General features: G+C 43.4%; 1 protein-coding gene across 1 annotated transcript in view; it reads left to right on the top strand.

The window, feature by feature from the left end:
* Positions 1 to 155: 155 nt before the first annotated feature.
* Positions 156 to 16,821, top strand: part of Kcnmb4 (potassium calcium-activated channel subfamily M regulatory beta subunit 4) — a 57,708-nt gene continuing 41,042 nt past the window's right edge. The window contains exon 1 of the mRNA XM_028759109.1: positions 156 to 503. Coding sequence (XP_028614942.1) covers positions 168 to 503 — 336 coding nt within the window. The 5' untranslated portion in view covers positions 156 to 167. The remainder of the gene's footprint in view (positions 504 to 16,821) is intronic.

The raw sequence follows: 16,821 nt of genomic DNA, 5'->3' as shown, positions 1-16,821 counted from the left end.
TCGGCCCCTTTGTTCTCGCGTGCGCCCCCTCGCCGCCCACTCCTCTGCTGTCGCGCGGCGGCGGCGGCGGCGGCGGCGACGGCGGCTCCTCCCGCCCGAGGCGGTTGAGCTCGGCGCCGGGGGCGGGAGGGGGCGGGGAGCGCGCCAGCCGTGGAGAGTGGGGGGCGATGGCGAAGCTCAGGGTGTCTTACGAGTACACGGAAGCCGAAGACAAGAGCATCCGGCTCGGCTTGTTCCTCATCGTCTCCGGCATCCTGTCGCTCTTCATCTTCGGCTTCTGCTGGCTCAGTCCCGCCTTGCAGGATCTGCAAGCCACGGCGGCCAACTGCACGGTGCTGTCGGTGCAGCAGATCGGCGAGGTGTTCGAGTGCACCTTCACCTGTGGCACCGACTGCAGGGGCACCTCGCAGTATCCCTGCGTCCAGGTGTACGTCAACAACTCCGAGTCCAACTCCAGGGCGCTGCTACACAGCGACCAGCACCAGCTCCTGACCAACCCCAAGGTAAGCAAGCACGCGGATGCTCCCGCCTAACAGTGCAGGTTCGGGGCCAACGTCCGGGTTAGACCCCAGGGGGAAGAATCGAGTGGACTGTCCTCGCTAGAAGTGGATACGAGGCATGAGGTGCGTGCACGCATCCGTGGAGCCCAGGGCTCCAGTCCTCGGGGCGTGTTTATCTCCTGGGCTGTGGTACTCGAGTCTCTCTGCAAACACTGATCTTTTCTGTTTGTAGATTTTTTTTTTTTTTTTTTGAGCTTCTGACAAACCCAGGTCCAGCGCCTGCAGGACGGGTTTGCCTAAACTCAAGGAACAGGGAAAGTTAACTTTTCCTTCCAACCTAGCCATGGGATAGCCCGGGACCCAGGTACTCCAGCATATGGGCAACAGCTGCCTGAGCTTTGATTGGTCTCAAGAACTCCCAATGACGTGACCTTCTTTGAGAGGTTAAAGGGATCTCCTAGAAAGTTCTTTAAAAGACTTTTTTTGTCTTTTAGTTCTAAATTGAGGTTTTTAAACTTGAGGTCTAAAGATGGGAGGGTGAGGGTGGGGCCAACAGCAATTAGGAGGAGTCTAAGAAGACATTCTGATTAGGTCGGGTTGGTTTGCTTGGTGGTGGTGGAGGCTGGAGGGTCCTAACCACTCTGAATGTTTGGGGACAATGAAGAGCAGTAGGAGAACAACTTACCGAAAATAGAAAGCCCTGGGTGACATATACCAAGCAGCGGTTTCCTGACAACTTCTTTTGTTGTTACAGGGGAGGAAAAAAAAAGAGGGAAAAAAATAGATAAAACCTGGTTAGGACTTTCGAGCCTCTGGAGAGCAGAGGGGGAGACTCAGAAAACTTCCCCCGGGTAGGAAAGCGCTTATCAAAAGCAGTGTCCCCAGTCCGTGAGCTAATGGAGCTTTGCAGTGCGCTTGCTTCTGCAGGAGGGCTCTTTGATGCCTTTGGCTCCTTCTGCTTGCCAGCCAAAGCTGTGTGTATTTATTCAAGTTACTGACTCCTTTTACTTCGTGAGGGCTGTGCTGGAAGACGCAGGAAGTCAATTCCAAAGAAAATGAACCCTGTGCACACGGGAACACGTTCTTTTAAAATGTGACGAGAGATATTAACGTGAGATCTGAGTTTATATATTTTTAAACAAGATCACCACCGCTGTGCAGAGAGACTCAGGTGTCACTCATTTAGTTGGAAAGTTAGAAGAAACGAGTCTTTGGAAATATGATTGACTCCTCATTGGAAAAGTCTCCCGCCCTAGTGCACGAAGATTCATTTGCTTTAAAAATGGAGATACTTCAAGGACAGTAGCTGTAGAGACAAGCATTCGGAATACAGTCGCTAATGGACAAGCATGCTATTGCAGAAGTGGTCGGTCTCAAACAACAGATGTGAGTTAATCTGCTTAGTGCTTGGGAATTTAAAAAGAAGTCTCATGGCTTTAAGAAAGAGTTTTTAAAAAATCAGAATTAAATTAAAAATATCTAAGAAAGGTTATCAATTAGTAATTTAGTGATTTGGAAGGTGCTCTGGAGTTTGCCATTTAGGAGTGGGCACAGTTGGTGAAACACTGTTAATTATTTTTGAGAGGGTGGTTTAATCAAATATATATACATTATATATATTTATACATATATATACAAATATATATACATTATATATATTAACTTTGTATGAATGTATATGCATATATACATGCATATACATTCATACAAAGTTAATTCTAACTTGTATCGTTAATATCTAATTTTGGCACAGACAAGTTAGAATTTACCACAGAAGACAACTTAAGTTTCCAGGCAGTTTTGTAGGACCTGGCACCAGAAATCAATTGGAATCATTAGGACATTGATTCTTAAATCACTTGGAAGCAATCACAGTGTTTTATGTAATATTAAAATTCTCTCTCTCGCTCTCTTCACTTGCAAATAATCTCATTCCCCCCCCCCACCCAGTGCCAGTTAAGAACTTGGCAATAGTTGCTTTGAAGAAGTATGGAACAAAAAATCAAAATGGTCAGAACTGGAAAAAAAATGACATATTTAAATGGTCCGGAAGGGTGATGAGTGACCTCCCTCCATCAATTTATGCAAGATTCCCTCTGCCAAATATGCATCTCTTTGTCCAAATTGTGATGTATTGTAGTATTTATAGAACAAACATCACCAAATTAGGGGTTCAATTTGGAAATCTTTGTAAGCGCTTTTAGTAATGGAAAATCTTGGTGCACCCGGAATGCCATGCATAAGAAGGTTTAGTCTCTATGGTCTCCTTGTGCCTAGACAATCCCCTTGCCCAGTCCCGTTGCATATTGACTATGCAGAGCTATCCGCTCCCTTACTTACTTTTAATTTTCCAATCTGTTCCTTTCGTCTCCCATCTGCTTCTCACATTCTCTCCAAACCCAGTCATCCCAAGAAACTGTTAGGGAACCACCTCTCACCTACATAGAGCAAGTACCTTTTCCTGGGCTTTGCTCAAAGTATTACAGTCCAAGGCGGGGAGGGGACAGATGGTACAAATATGTAGCTGGTTGAGCCATTGACCTCTGAGGAAAGCGCTGGTCTTCCACTAACATGCTTTTGGAGTATCTTTACGCCCTGCTCAGTTTCTTTCTGGTTTTCATCAGATCCTTATTTTATGTCAGGGAATCACTGTGTGTAATGGCATAGTATTCAGGTCAGGTAGGGACTTAGGAAGGGATGATGGATTAACCATAGCACAGTCTTATGTTTCGGAGTTAGCTTCCTCTTGCTACTGCCCCAGCATTGCACCGCCTCTTTGTGACTCAGAGCTGTGTGTGCTAAGAGCTCCCTGGTCCTCACCTACACTGTGGGATTATTTAAGAACCGTAAAGATGCGTTCTTGTGCTTAGGCTCAGTTCCCAGGCACTTCGATCTGGTCATGGATGGGGCCTGAGGATCGTGGTTTTCAAAGGTGTGTAAATGATTCTAATGCATATCCAAGGGATAAAAAGGAGTGTCTCAGAAGCTGTGCTCCTCTGTTCTGCAAGAAAAACCACTGGGCTTCGAAATGAATTCACTGTGATTAATAATGTTCATGTTTTCCACATAAAAGATGTAAATGCCGCTGAGTGTAGAAGGTGCGGTAGGGACTCAGAGAAACTCTGAAGAGAAGGAAAGGAATCATTTAAAATTAGTGTGGGAAGCTCATTTAAAATTGATTAGTTTAAACGAAATGAAGGTACACTATCACAAACACTCGCTTTTGCAGTTACCTACTTTGGATGTCAAAGAAGAGATGAATTTAGGAACTGCCTTCTGCTGTGTGTGCTCTGAGAGTGGGGGACTAGAGACAGGATCCGTGGTTACGTTTTTGTTTGGAAGGGGTTTTCTCCCTCTTTGATTAAAAAAAACCAAAACCAAAACAAAACACCAAAAGCAAAGAATAAGTCTGTTTCTAAGACAGAGAAAGGCTTGTGGCTTGAAGAACATCCAGGAAGGCAGACGAGCACAGATAAAGGCTTCGGGCTGCCAGTCACCTTCGAGAAGGGCCTTCAGACCCACACTCATGGGCCCTGTCCCCACACATGTAAGGGCAGCATGGCTTTGACATGTGTGTTCCCTTCGATGTGCTTTGTGCTCTAGGAAGAAATCCATCAGACCAGGGCCGCATCATGAAAAGCTAGTGGAGCTGTACCAACAACTCTAGTCTTTATTTGTCTGCAAAGAAGTGGCTTCCCTTGGATTTTCTTTCCTTTGACAATGTTATTAAATATATATACACATATATATATATATATGTATATATATGTGTATATATATATAATTATATATAATTATACATAGATGTTATATAGGCAGATAGAGGATAGATGGATAGATAGATAGATAGATAGATAGATAGATTGATTCATTTGAGCTTCTGGTTTCTCAGAATCTGTTGTGGCCAAAGAGCAGGGCAAAAACCGTACTAGGCATGTAAAGCTGACCTTGTTTATTTAGCCATTCATCTGTGCTGTGGGTGCTGCCGGGTTCCAGACCAGACCAGAGATCAAAGTTCCTGCCCTTACAGAGCTGGCCTCTTGGTACAGGAAACAGGTGTGAGTCAGTTTATAATAGAATTTCATGTAGTGATAGATACTCAAAAGTTGTGGCAGCAGGGGGTGGGGGTGGAGCACTGCTAGTGACAGGAGAGATCCAGAGCTGCCCTTGTCACTCACAAGATGCTCAAGGCAAGCAGCTCTGATGAAGCAGCCATTGTAGAAGGCGGAAGCTGTATGGGGCACCCAGACACTGAAAGGACAGAGAGAAATGAGGCCTTTCTCTCTGGAGAAAGACATTTCCACATGCTGAATGGATAGGAGGTGCAGAGTCCGGGGCGACTGGCCACTGGGTCTGTTCGAGGAACAGTGGGTTCACTAGAGGGATCGGACCAGGGAGAGACTAGCACTGAGCAGAGGTAGGTGGCATTGGAGCCGTGGAGAGCTAGGGCTTTTGGGTTTTATTGTAAATGTGACGGTAAATGCTCAACATTGAGAAGAACTCAAATATAATCAAATTACTTTTAAAGGTTTGAGCCATTGCTCTGGCTGCTGAAAATTGTGTGTGTGTGTGTGCGTGTGTGTGTGTCTGCTTGTGTGCACTCGCACACACATGCTCACTTGTTCAGAGAGAGAAGTACAGGGGCCACCTTGGACACAGGGAGCTAGAAGAACGTGAATGAGTAAGAGAGAGTGGCGGCCTAGGTTGGTGGGTACCCGAGATAAGATTTATTGTTGAATTGGATGTGAAGAATGAAGGCAAGAGGAATTGAAGATGGCGTCAGAGTGTTTGGTGAGCACAACAGAGCAACCGGGGTGCTTTTACAGGAGAGGGAGCATGTAGAAGGGTCAGTGTGGATGAAAACCAAGGGTTCGGTTTCACATGGGCCTAACAGGTATAGGAATGAAGATGAATCTATGAGTTTCTACCCCAAAGATTTTCTGTCCCAAAGAGTTTCTGTGCCCAGCAGAGGATACATAGAACATAGATAACCATTAAAAAAAAAAAAAAAAAAAAAAAAAAAAAGTCGTGCCAAGTTCCATAGGGAGGCACAAATACATGTTCAAAGGAGAAGGTTAAGGAGACAGCTTCATGGAGAAGGAGACGTCTGCCATGAGTCTCTTGAGAAGAGAGTTTTTGTCTTGGTGAGGAGAGGAGTAATGAAAAGATTATCAAGGGAGAGAAAAACACCACAAGCAAAGCTTTGAACTGTGTGAGTGTGGAGTGTGCCCCAGGGACTGATTGCTATGGGGGGGTGGGGAAGGTGGAAAGGAAATTGGGGCCAATACTGCAGTGGCCTTGACTACCAGGAAGGGAGTGGCAGCCGCAGGGGAGCTATGGAAGGAGGAACACCTCATTGAGGTTCACATCATAAGCCTGTGCTTGCCCACATTAGCCTGCAGGGGGCAGTGAAGAGAGGGAATCAGCTAGTGTTAAAACTGGGAGATTAGGGGCAGGAGTGCTGTCTCAGTGGTTAGAAGCATTGACTGCTCTTCCAGAGGACCCAGATTTGATTCCTAGCACCCACATGGCAAGCTCACCATCTGTAACTCTGCTTCCAGGGGATTCAACACCCTCCATCCAGCCAAGACATCCACACAACACACAATAATAATTTAATTTTTTAATGGGAGATTATTTTGAAGTGTATACGTAGTCCAAGTATAAATGCTAAGGTCTTTCGAAGTTGAACATGGCCAGAGAGGTCAGAATACTGTAGTTTGAGAAAGACACAGCCAGCATTGGCTGCTAGCTTTCACTCCCGCTGTGCCGTGAGCCTTTGGACACAGATGATTTCCAAGAAAGGGGAAACGGTGAGGGAATGGATTCTCCTCCAACTCCAGAAAGGAATGAAGCGTGGCCGGAGTGCAGATGTTACCCTGACAGACCTTCGGACATCCAGATTCTTTCTCAAAAAATTTATTTATTAGTATTTTATGTGCCTAGGTGTTTTTCCTGTATGCGTGTCTGTGTACCACAGAGGCCAGAGGAGGGCATCAGATCCCCTGGAACTGGAGTTACAGTTGAGCCACTGTGTGTGTTCTGGGAACTGAACCCAGGTCCTCCGGAACAGCAGCCAGTGCTCGCAACTGCTAAACCATCTCTCCACCCTCTTAAACATAGTAAAATGTGTGCTTTGTTGTTTGTTTGATTGGTTGGTTTGGGTTGGTTTGGTTTAGTTTTGTCACTAAATTTGTCTCTCAGCAGCAGAACGCATCCTGAAGCGAAGGAATGCTTTTTTTTTTTGTTTTTGTTTTTGTTTTTGTGTTTTTGTTTTTGTTTTTCGAGACAGGGTTTCTCTGTGTAGCCCTGGCTGTCCTGGAACTCACTCTGTAGACCAGGCTGGCCTCGAACTCAGAGATCCGCCTGCCTCTGCCTCCCAAGTGCTGGGATTAAAGGTGTGCGCCTGAAGGAATGCTTTTTGAGCAGGCAACTAATATATGGTCAGGTATTCCAGAGCACGCCAGAAATGGTGGTGAGCACTTGAGATTCTAGCGCTGGTGTTGCTGAGGCTGAGGCAGGAGGATGACAGGTTTGGGGCCAGCCTGAGCAACATAGATACTGTCTCAAACAAAGTAATATATTGATTGCTCTCTTTTTATATTGAGACATGGTTTCACCATGTAACTCTGGCTAGCCTAGAACCTACTGCTATATAGTCCAAGCTGGTTTCAAATCAGAGGTTTCAGCCTCCACCTTTCAAGTGCTGGAATTAAAAGTGTGCACTACCACACACTTTGGAGACCATCTAATTTGTGTATGCAAGGTGGTTTTTTAATGCTGTATCTCTAATCTCCACTTGTGGATACCATTTATGGAAATCGCAATTTGAAAGATCCGCCCCACTCCCCCCCAAGCCAGGCAGTGGTGGCGCATGCCTTTAATCCCAGCACTTGGGAGGCAGAGGCAAATGGATTTCTGAGTTTGAGGCCAGCCTGATCTACAGAGTGAGTTCCAGGACAGCCAGAGCTACACAGAGAAACCCTGTCTCGAAAACCCTTAAAAAAAAAGAAAGAAAGAAGGAAAGAAAGAAAGAAAAGAAAAGAAAAGAAAAGAAAAGAAAAAGAAAAAAAAGAAAGATTCCTCCCAAAGCCATATATTAAAAAATAATCAGAAACTAAAATTCGGGAGAGATTTATGATATTTCTTTTTATTTGAAATGTGAGGAAAACGCATTTTTTTTAAAAAATCACAAACTCTTCAGAACTGTAGAGATTTTGACACATTTATTTAAAATGCTGTTTTTGCTCCCATTCATGAATGAAGACGTCAAGTTTTATTTCCCCTGGGTTGAAATTTCTTTCAGCCCTTAGCAGAATTGCATAACCCGCTGAGTTCCTAGACCCACGGCACATTTATATTACACTTAACATACTCACCCACAGGAAAACAGGAAGCAGAATGACGTTTCATATTACATATGTTTCTAACCATTTCTCATTCCGTGCTTTAGATGTTCTCTAGGACATAAATCAGTGTGCAAGAATTTGTTAATTTGATTTTGTAGTAGCACCCTCTTCCTTTCTTTAAAAATAACCCGTGTTATAGTTCACAACATTTGTAATTTTTCTTACTATTTTTGTGGATGATGGAATTCACATTACTTTATGTGTTTGCAGAATGCTGCACATTAGGTCCCCACAAAGGTCTCTTTTACCATGTGATCTAGTACCATGTGGTCACCTATGAAGAGTGATCCATCTCATTAGTGCCGTGGGCACGTGGATGATGAAACCTTTACCCAGTGTCCTCTGGGAAAACAAGAGGCTCTCTTAATTCCTGAGCTGTGTCTCCGGTCCCAAATACAGTTCTCTTTTGCTTTAATTTTTTTTTTAAGACCAATCTCTTCATGTACAGTCGGTTTCATCTTCCAAACTGCTGTTTTTCAAAGTGTGGTCAGCATTCAAGCAGCATTAGCACCATCTGTGAACTGGATAGACATGCTCATTCTCTGGTCTCAGCCTAGATTGCACCCAAGTTCCATGATCAAGACTTGCATATGCCGGGTGGTGGTGGTGCATGCCTTTAATCCCAGCACTTGGGAGGCAGAAGCAGGCGGATTTCTGAGTTCGAGGCCAGCCTGGCCTACAGAGTGAGTTCCACGACAGCCAGGGCTACACAGAGAAACCCTGTCTCCAAAAAAAAAAAAAAAGGCTTGCATAGTAAAAAAAAAAAAAAAAGAGAGAGAGAGAGAGAGAGATTTATAGGCTGCTGTGTAGCTCAGTGCTTGCTTAGCACAGACAAATCCCCAGGTTCAAGGAGAAGAAAGGAATGTGAATCTGTAGAATAAAATTTCTAAATAGGAATTAAACATGTTTGTGTGTGTGTTTAAGAATATGTATTAAATGTAAACGGACCAAATACCCCAGTTAAAAGGCAGGGATTGGAGTTCAGGAACATCAAAATCAAATATATTATGGTTTTAGGAGTAACACATTAAAAAAAAAACCACAGGGATGTTGAGAGTAAGAATGAAGAAAAACATATACTACACTAATAACAGCAACAAAGTGGGAACTACTAAATACTCATCAATTGACGAATAGATGAATGTGCTGTATTTATACAATGGAAAATTGTACAGATAATTATATGAACATTATATTCACATAATATTTATGGAAATTATATTAATATAAGTATTTATATAATTATATGATATATATATATATATATATATATAATATGACTGTAAGTAAGAATCGAGTGAACCAAGTTTAAGAAGCCGACCAAAGTTCTTTGCCATGATCTCTTGCTTCAGTAGTGCTTGAACAGAACCTGGCACTTGACCCGCTACCCTAGCTAGCTTGTCATTCAAAACCAGCAGCTCTTTACCACTTCCAAGCAGTGACCTCAGACTACCCCAAGGCATTTCTCCTAGCCTCTGCCATGGTAGTTGAACCCCCACAGGATTGGGATAATGCCATCCCCCGCCAGATCAGCTTAGAGTTCATATATACATACATATACATATACAATCTGTGTTTTACTACTTGGACCTTGATGATGACCATTGAAGGACTTTGCTAAACCCTTCCTTTCAGCATGTTATGCAGAGGTAGACTTGTTGAAGTTTCCGACTAGTGAGGTAGCCAAATCTTCCTGCAGGGTATCAAGGAACCGGAATAACAACCAAGAGATTGGGCTCACAAGGAAGTGTCTGTTACCCTTGGAGGAAGTCTGAGTCAGTCAGTACGGGAACTACACAAGCCAACCCTAGACAGAAATGCTCCCCACTTATGTGACTTCAGCAAGACCCGAGCGAGCAGCTGACATCCATCAAATTGCTCAGTGACCACAAAAGCAACCTGTGCACGGTGTGAGTCCCTGAAGCTGGCATGGAGCAAGTCACCTTGACAAGCTCGCTGTGGGAGGCAGTGATGAGGAGAGCTAAGCTTCAGGGTGTAGTGTGTCCTCTCTGCTCACTATGGCAACACATGCATATTGGAATTGTCTTTTTACCCTTTCTGTAAGTTGTACTGAAACATCCACTGAAATTCTTTAATTTGTATCATTTCTTTTTCAAATAAAGAAATGTTGGTTCCTGAAACAAGCAGAAACCCCCAATAAACAAGAAACAACCAGCTACTAAACCATTAAAGGCCACGTATTAATTTTCTTAACATTGAACTCTACACTCTGAAGACTGAAAGTGAGTTTGTGGAGACATAAACGAACTCATTGTGATAATTAATGGGTATAAGTGTCTTTGGTATGATAATAAATGTTCTTAAACTGACGCTAGTGATAGTTGCCTCTCCGAATCTACTAAAAATCATTAAATTGAACACATTAAGTGGATTATAATTGAATAGTAGGTGGATTGCATTTTAATAAAGCCATTACACACAAAGGGATTACTATTTTGTTTTGCAAATTTCAGCATTCTGCATAATTTGTAAGGATATCTGATTCAGTAGATGGTTCTAAAACTGACCTATTATTTTGGAAAAACGAACATTTTAAAGTAGCAACTAAGTAAAGCTTACTTGGGGGTCTGTTGAGATGGCTCGGCAGGTAAAAGCTACACAAGCCTGGTGATCTGCATTCAAGCCCTGCAGTCCTTAGTAACGGAGAGACCTGACTTCCAGAAGTTGTCCTCTGACCTTTACAGGCATACTTGTAACATGTTCACATCCCCACACACATCATATATACACATTATCATCATCATCATCACCACCACCATCACCATCATCATCACCTAAATTACAATGCATAATTTACTCAGACATCTTATTTGCATAAGTAAGCCAAAACTATCCCATTTAATTTAAATCACAATTTTAGTGTAATATAATTGTACAGTTACAGAATTAAATAACGAAGCCGTACGTAAAAGTGTAAGTGTTTAGATAACTTTTCAGGGCGAGCAAAATCTTTCTAAAGACAACATCAAAGACAGAAATCATGAAGGGATACACTGTGGTATATTTAATTACATCATAGAGCAAAACCTACTCTTTAAAAATACGCTGACGTTTAACGAAAATGACAAACTTTAGAGAATGTTTGCACTGCAGCAGGGAAGTGATTCAAAGGTCGCTAAGAGTTTGTGGCAATAAAAGACCATCTTTTCAACAACAACAACAAAAAGTGAACACCTGCTTAGACAATTCAATGATTTCTTGTAACCAGACATGAAAATTCTGCTTGATCGCGGGGTTGTTGGGAAATACTGATCAGTATGTGAGAACTGCAGAAGTATTTGGAGCTTTGTTCTGGAAAAGCCATTAGTGCTCAAAGCTTAATGGACCGTTCGGTTGACGCTTGGAAAATAAAAGTTCTAAGAGCTGTGGAGGCAATGGAGGCGTGGCTTGTGAAGTCTCTGAGGGAAGTGTGACAGCCCCTCAAAGACTCTGAGTTCTCTGAAGGATCAGGATTGACGGAAGGAATGTGTGTAAAAGGTGGTCTCTTAGAGTAGCTTACAGGCTGTGTCCAGATAGTCCAGCAATGGCTGCCTCCTGACAGAAAGGCCAAGGGTCCAGCTGTAGACTTGGTCAGTCCACGGGACTGGATGTCTCAGCAGCCTCAGTCTGGTGCTGGGGTCTGAGAGAGGATTTCTGGAGAGCTGCCCGTTTTCAGGCTACGTTGGAATCCAGCTGCGGTAACAGGGGACCTGAACTTGGCAGTGAGAGTGAGGGCAAGCAGGCAGAAAGCAAAGCCTTCCCTCTCCCATGTCCTTTTATGTAGCCCGCCTTTAGAGTGGGCTTTCCCACTTCAAGTGATCTGATGAAGGAAATCCCTGGCAGCTGTACTCAGCAGCCTTAGTTTTAGTCCAGATGTGGTATCGTTGACAACCGAGATGAGCCATCACCATGAGAGATGGCTAAGTAGTTAAGAGCACTGGCTGCCCTTCCAGAAGACGTGGGTTCAATTCCCAGCGCCTATTTAGGAACCATTTGGAACTCCAGTTCAAGGGAATCTGATGCCCTCTTCTCTGGCCTGTTTGGGTACCAGGCACACACACATGGTACACAGACATGCTTGCAGGCAAAATGCCCATACACATAAGATAGATAGATAGATAGATAGATAGATAGATAGATAGATAGATTTTAATATGTGTGTATGTATATGTGTATGTATGTATTACGTGTGTGTGTGTGTGTATGGATTCAAAATTATATGGTTAAATATTATACATTAAATTTATTGAAGAAATATTTCTCCCTAAATTGATGTTTATAATATATTATCCTTAAAAGTAGGTTAAAAAGCAGTATGCTTCGTATTTGTAAAACATAAAATATATGCTTTTGGTTTTGTATACTCGCACGCACACTACTAATTTTCCGTCTTTTCAAAACCCCTTCCATTAAGTGTGGCTTTCATCTTGCCTTTTTACTTAGCTACCAAGGTGCATTACTTGTTGATAAAAAACAGGGCTGTAACTTCAGCAGAAAAAAAAAAATCACAAAGGGATATGAGATTTTTGGCTTAGAGTGTTCATGTACATTTAAATTTTTGCTCAGGAAAAAAGATTTTTGTTTTCATCCGTCAAAGCTGGCTTTATACTTCCCGTATCCTTCATAGGATGTATCTCCCAGTACGAGAAAAACAAATTTAAACAAACAATTGCACATCAAGATGAGTTGAGGTAGGTAGGAGTAGAGAGAGAATGTGTATTGGGAGAATCACTTGATTTTGAAACTTGCCTGCTTGAGACCCCTGCTTTAATCTTTAAGAATCAATTGTATGTATTTGTAAGATAGCCTATTGTACACTCATCACATCTTATCTTGGATGGCCCATATTTAAGCTTGTAGACCTCTCTGAGACCCAGTAACAAACCAGTGCTTTCTCAAAAGGAGAGTGGTCATTTGCCGGAGAAAGAGTGGTTCAAGGTATACCATCAGGACTCGATGGGGGCTGCATATGCTTTGAAGTCCCTCCTGGCCTGTGGAGCAGGTTTGTCTGCTCGGCTGCCACTAAAGCTGGCTCGGTAGTCAGAGTAGCAAGACAAAATGTTGCTACATGTTTCATCATTCCCATAAAGGAGCCCAGCAAGCTCTGTGCTTATTTCTTCAATGGAAACAACATTGCAATTAGCGTTCATTTTGGAGAAATACCCAGGAACTGTGTAGACCCCAACTCATCACTGATGGGATAGACCCTCGGATCTCTACTTTAGTCAGGAATCTAGGACACTTGGCACTTCCTGCTTTCCAGGCCCAGACAGCACAGCATCATAACTGCACAGACAACTCAAGGTTGACTGGGTTGAAGCGGTCCAGCTTCCTGTAGTCTAGAGCAGAACAGAGCTGACGTGGTCCTGAGCAGGGCAGGAAAATCTCTGTCTCTGAGGGCTCTCAATCACAGTAGAGTCTTCATAGATTGAGTTAACAATACAATGATCTCTAAAAGAACCAAACAGACAAGTTGAATACAGATGCTACAGGGCTACCCACTCGCTCCTGAGCAACCCACTGGGGAAGGGATGGCTCCTTAGCCGTCCGCCACCATGTCTTTCCTCCCAGGGATAAGAGATGAAAGGTTAAATTAGGGAAGTTGTGGGCTGTGGCTCCTCATTCTGTGCATCTGTATGTGGGTAGCAACATGTATGTATGTGTGTGTGTGTTTGTATGTATCTATATAATATATATATGTTCAAAATTATATGGTTAAATATTATGCATTAAATTTATTGAAGAAATATTTCTCCCTAAATTGATGTTTATAATATATTTTCAAAATATATTTCAAGATGTAAAGAAACAAATATAGGGAAATTCATGGACTCTTGGACTTATCATAACACAAACCCACAGTGTACTTCATTCATTCACTCTGTGAACTCTTCCTTCTGAGTGTAGCCTTCATTAAAGACCCCAGGGTTTCGGTTAGCACAGAACCTGTATCCAGTAGCACTCTAAGCAGCTGCCGTTCCCTACTCTACTGGTGTTCTGGTCAACATCTGCATATTTCATTGGGGGAAGAGTCAGAATTTGGTCAGTTGCAATACTTGAAGTTCTGCCCCAGGGTCTTTCCTCAAAGGTAAGCGTCCCCCCACCCTACCCCTAATTCATTCAATCAGATTTCTGTCTGGGAGTATATGAGGAGGTATGCCTTGTATCGTGCTGGTTCACAAGGTTCACAAAAGTTATATATAAATTTCATATATATATAAATTTTATACATATATATATGTACACATTTCATATTATGTGTGTGTGTGTGTGTGTGTGTGTGTGTGTGTGTGTGTGTGTGAAAACCTTAGTAGTCTGGCCACCTAATTTGCCTTTAGGAAGTCCTCTAACTCATGAGTTATTGTCAGAGATCCCTGAAGATCAAATTGGCTTTACTATGTTCACAAAGTCTGAGGGTTAGGAAATCAGAAAGAGCACAGTTAAGTGATGACCTCTGTTTCATGGTGTGTAGGGTCTCAATCTCTGTTGACTCAAAGCCTGGCTGTCAGAGCCCTTTTAAATCTCGTTCTCTAACCTGTCAGGCAGCTGCTGCCTCCGTGTTGACCAGAAACCTCAGTTCCACCACGCACAGATCGTGAGGTCACGGCACTGTGTTAATCTGGGTTTCCGATACAGAACCGCATCGTGGCATCTAGGACCAGTGCTCTGACGAGATGCAAGAAGAAACTCTGTCACCTTTTCCGATGTAGCTGTAAAAGTCACACCTTACCGTCTCTGTTGTAATCGCTGTCTCATCCACAGTCTAGGAAAGCGGAGACAGACACCCCACCCCCACTTTGCCTTTGCGTACAGCGATGCCAGCTGAGCCTGCAAATGTGTGGACGAGATGGAATATAGAGAGAACATGCATTCTGCCACAAATAGGAACACAACATTTTCATCATTACCAGCTATCCTCATATCAGGGAACTGATGGAGGAGACCGGGACTTGCTGGTCGCCTTCACAAAGACGTAGTAGTCACAGTGTTTGAAGGAATATGCACCCACACATGAACACATCAAATTGTGTACCCTGCCATACCCTACACAATGCCCTGTGCTCTCAGTAAGGCTGTCTGAATGTGTATGTGAACATTACAAATTTTGTATTCCTTTTCCCTGTTCAATATGGTCCTAAGAATATCAGCCATCTCCAAGAGGAATTTATTCTAGGGCCTCATACATGCTGAACACACTCTCTGACACTGAGCCACACCCCAGGCCTCCCTCAAGCATTTGAACCTATGGCCATAAGCTTCTAATTGTCCTAGCATGATTGTTAAAAATAAAGCCTACTGAACATCACCAAGAAATTAAAGTACATTAGGTGACTCATTCTTTCTGGAAGATCCATTCCCAGTCTTGGCACATGGCATTTCTTCTTAGAATGTCACCTTCCCATTTTCTGACCAGCACATTCCCAGTCAACCTTGATGACACAGATCCAAAGTCACCATTCCTGTAAAACCCTCTCTCACACCCTACTGTGGCGCACAAACGATCCACTCTCTTTTGAAATCATAAGAGCTTTGGAGTACGCCCCAGTCACTGCCCTGCCTGCTCCTGGGAGATGGAGAGGAAGGGCTTGAATGATACCTGGTCTCTGGAGCCTGTCTAGCACTCAGTGATCAGGAAAGCCTTGTTTTGCAAACTATCAGTTTTAAAGTTCTGCCATTCCACTGTTGAAGGACAAATTCTTAGCCTTGATGAGACTGACGCAATAGGATGGATGGGTGGGTCTTTTTGAGAAGCAATTCCAGTTTCCTGATGAGCAGTCTTCAACAAACAATGTTCTAAACTGAGTGTCACCCTTACATCTGCCCAGCCTTCAGTCCCCAAGAGTTTGTGTTAGCTTCTGTCCATAGCCTGTCTCGTTCTGCACATTTCCTGAGCCTTGTATTTTGACCTGACTCTGAGAGTCTTCCGTAAGATTACAGATACTCATGCTGGAACCTCTTGTCCTAACATATAATTTCTTAGCTGACATATAATCTCATTTGTGTTTCTTCAACGAACCTGCATTCACCTGTGCGTGCACAAGCATGAGGAACATTGTGGAGTCTACGAGGGACTCGATTTTACTTTAAAGTCCCAAGAGGTTTTCTGATCATGTCATCAAAATGACCAATAAACTTACAGATCCGAGGACCAGCAAAGGTGGCTCCATGAGTCAGACTTTCAAGTGTGATCAATGTGAGTTTGATCCTCAGGACCCACACGATGGAAGGAAAGAGCCAACTCTACCAGTTGTTCCTCTGGCCTCCATGCATGTGCCTTGGCAATTTCACACCTTTACACACACACACACACACACACAAATTTTTCAAAGACACATTTGGTGGTTTGAGTAAGAATGGCCCCTATAGGCTCATATATTTGAATGCTTGGTCCTCAGGTAGTGGAATTGTTTAGGAAGAATTAGGAGGTGTGGCCTTGTTGGGAAGGTATGTCCCTGGGGGTAGGCTTCTAGGTTTCCCTGCTTCCTGCGTATTGATCTGATGGATGTGGGCTCCCAACTGCTGTTCCTGCAGTGTGCCTGCCTGCCTCCCTGCCTGCCTGCCGCCGTGCTCCTTACCGTGATGGTCATGAATCCATCCTTTGATACTGTAAGCAAGCCCCCAGTTAAACGCTTTGTTTTATAAGCTGCCTTGTTCGAGAAAAGTCATTAAGCAACACACAAATTAAAAAAAAAATAAGGCAATGTATTGATTACTTGTTTTCTAGCCAAATTTATTTGGAAAAATACTTAACCATTGTCTTTCTGTGGTGATTAAGAGAAGCCATGGAGGAAACGAGGAGAAACGTTTTTTCCTCCTCCTCCTCCTCCTCCTCCTCCTCCTCTTCCTCCTCCTCTTCCTCCTCCTCTTCCTCTTCCTCTTCCTCCTCCTCCTCCTCCTCCTCCTCCTCCTCC

The sequence above is a fragment of the Grammomys surdaster genome, unplaced genomic scaffold (assembly GCF_004785775.1).
Source record: "Grammomys surdaster isolate TR1022 unplaced genomic scaffold, NIH_TR_1.0 126271, whole genome shotgun sequence".
Taxonomy (NCBI): domain Eukaryota; kingdom Metazoa; phylum Chordata; class Mammalia; order Rodentia; family Muridae; genus Grammomys; species Grammomys surdaster.
Note: the sequence above shows the minus strand (reverse complement) of the source record. Positions and strands in the feature narration are given on the sequence as shown.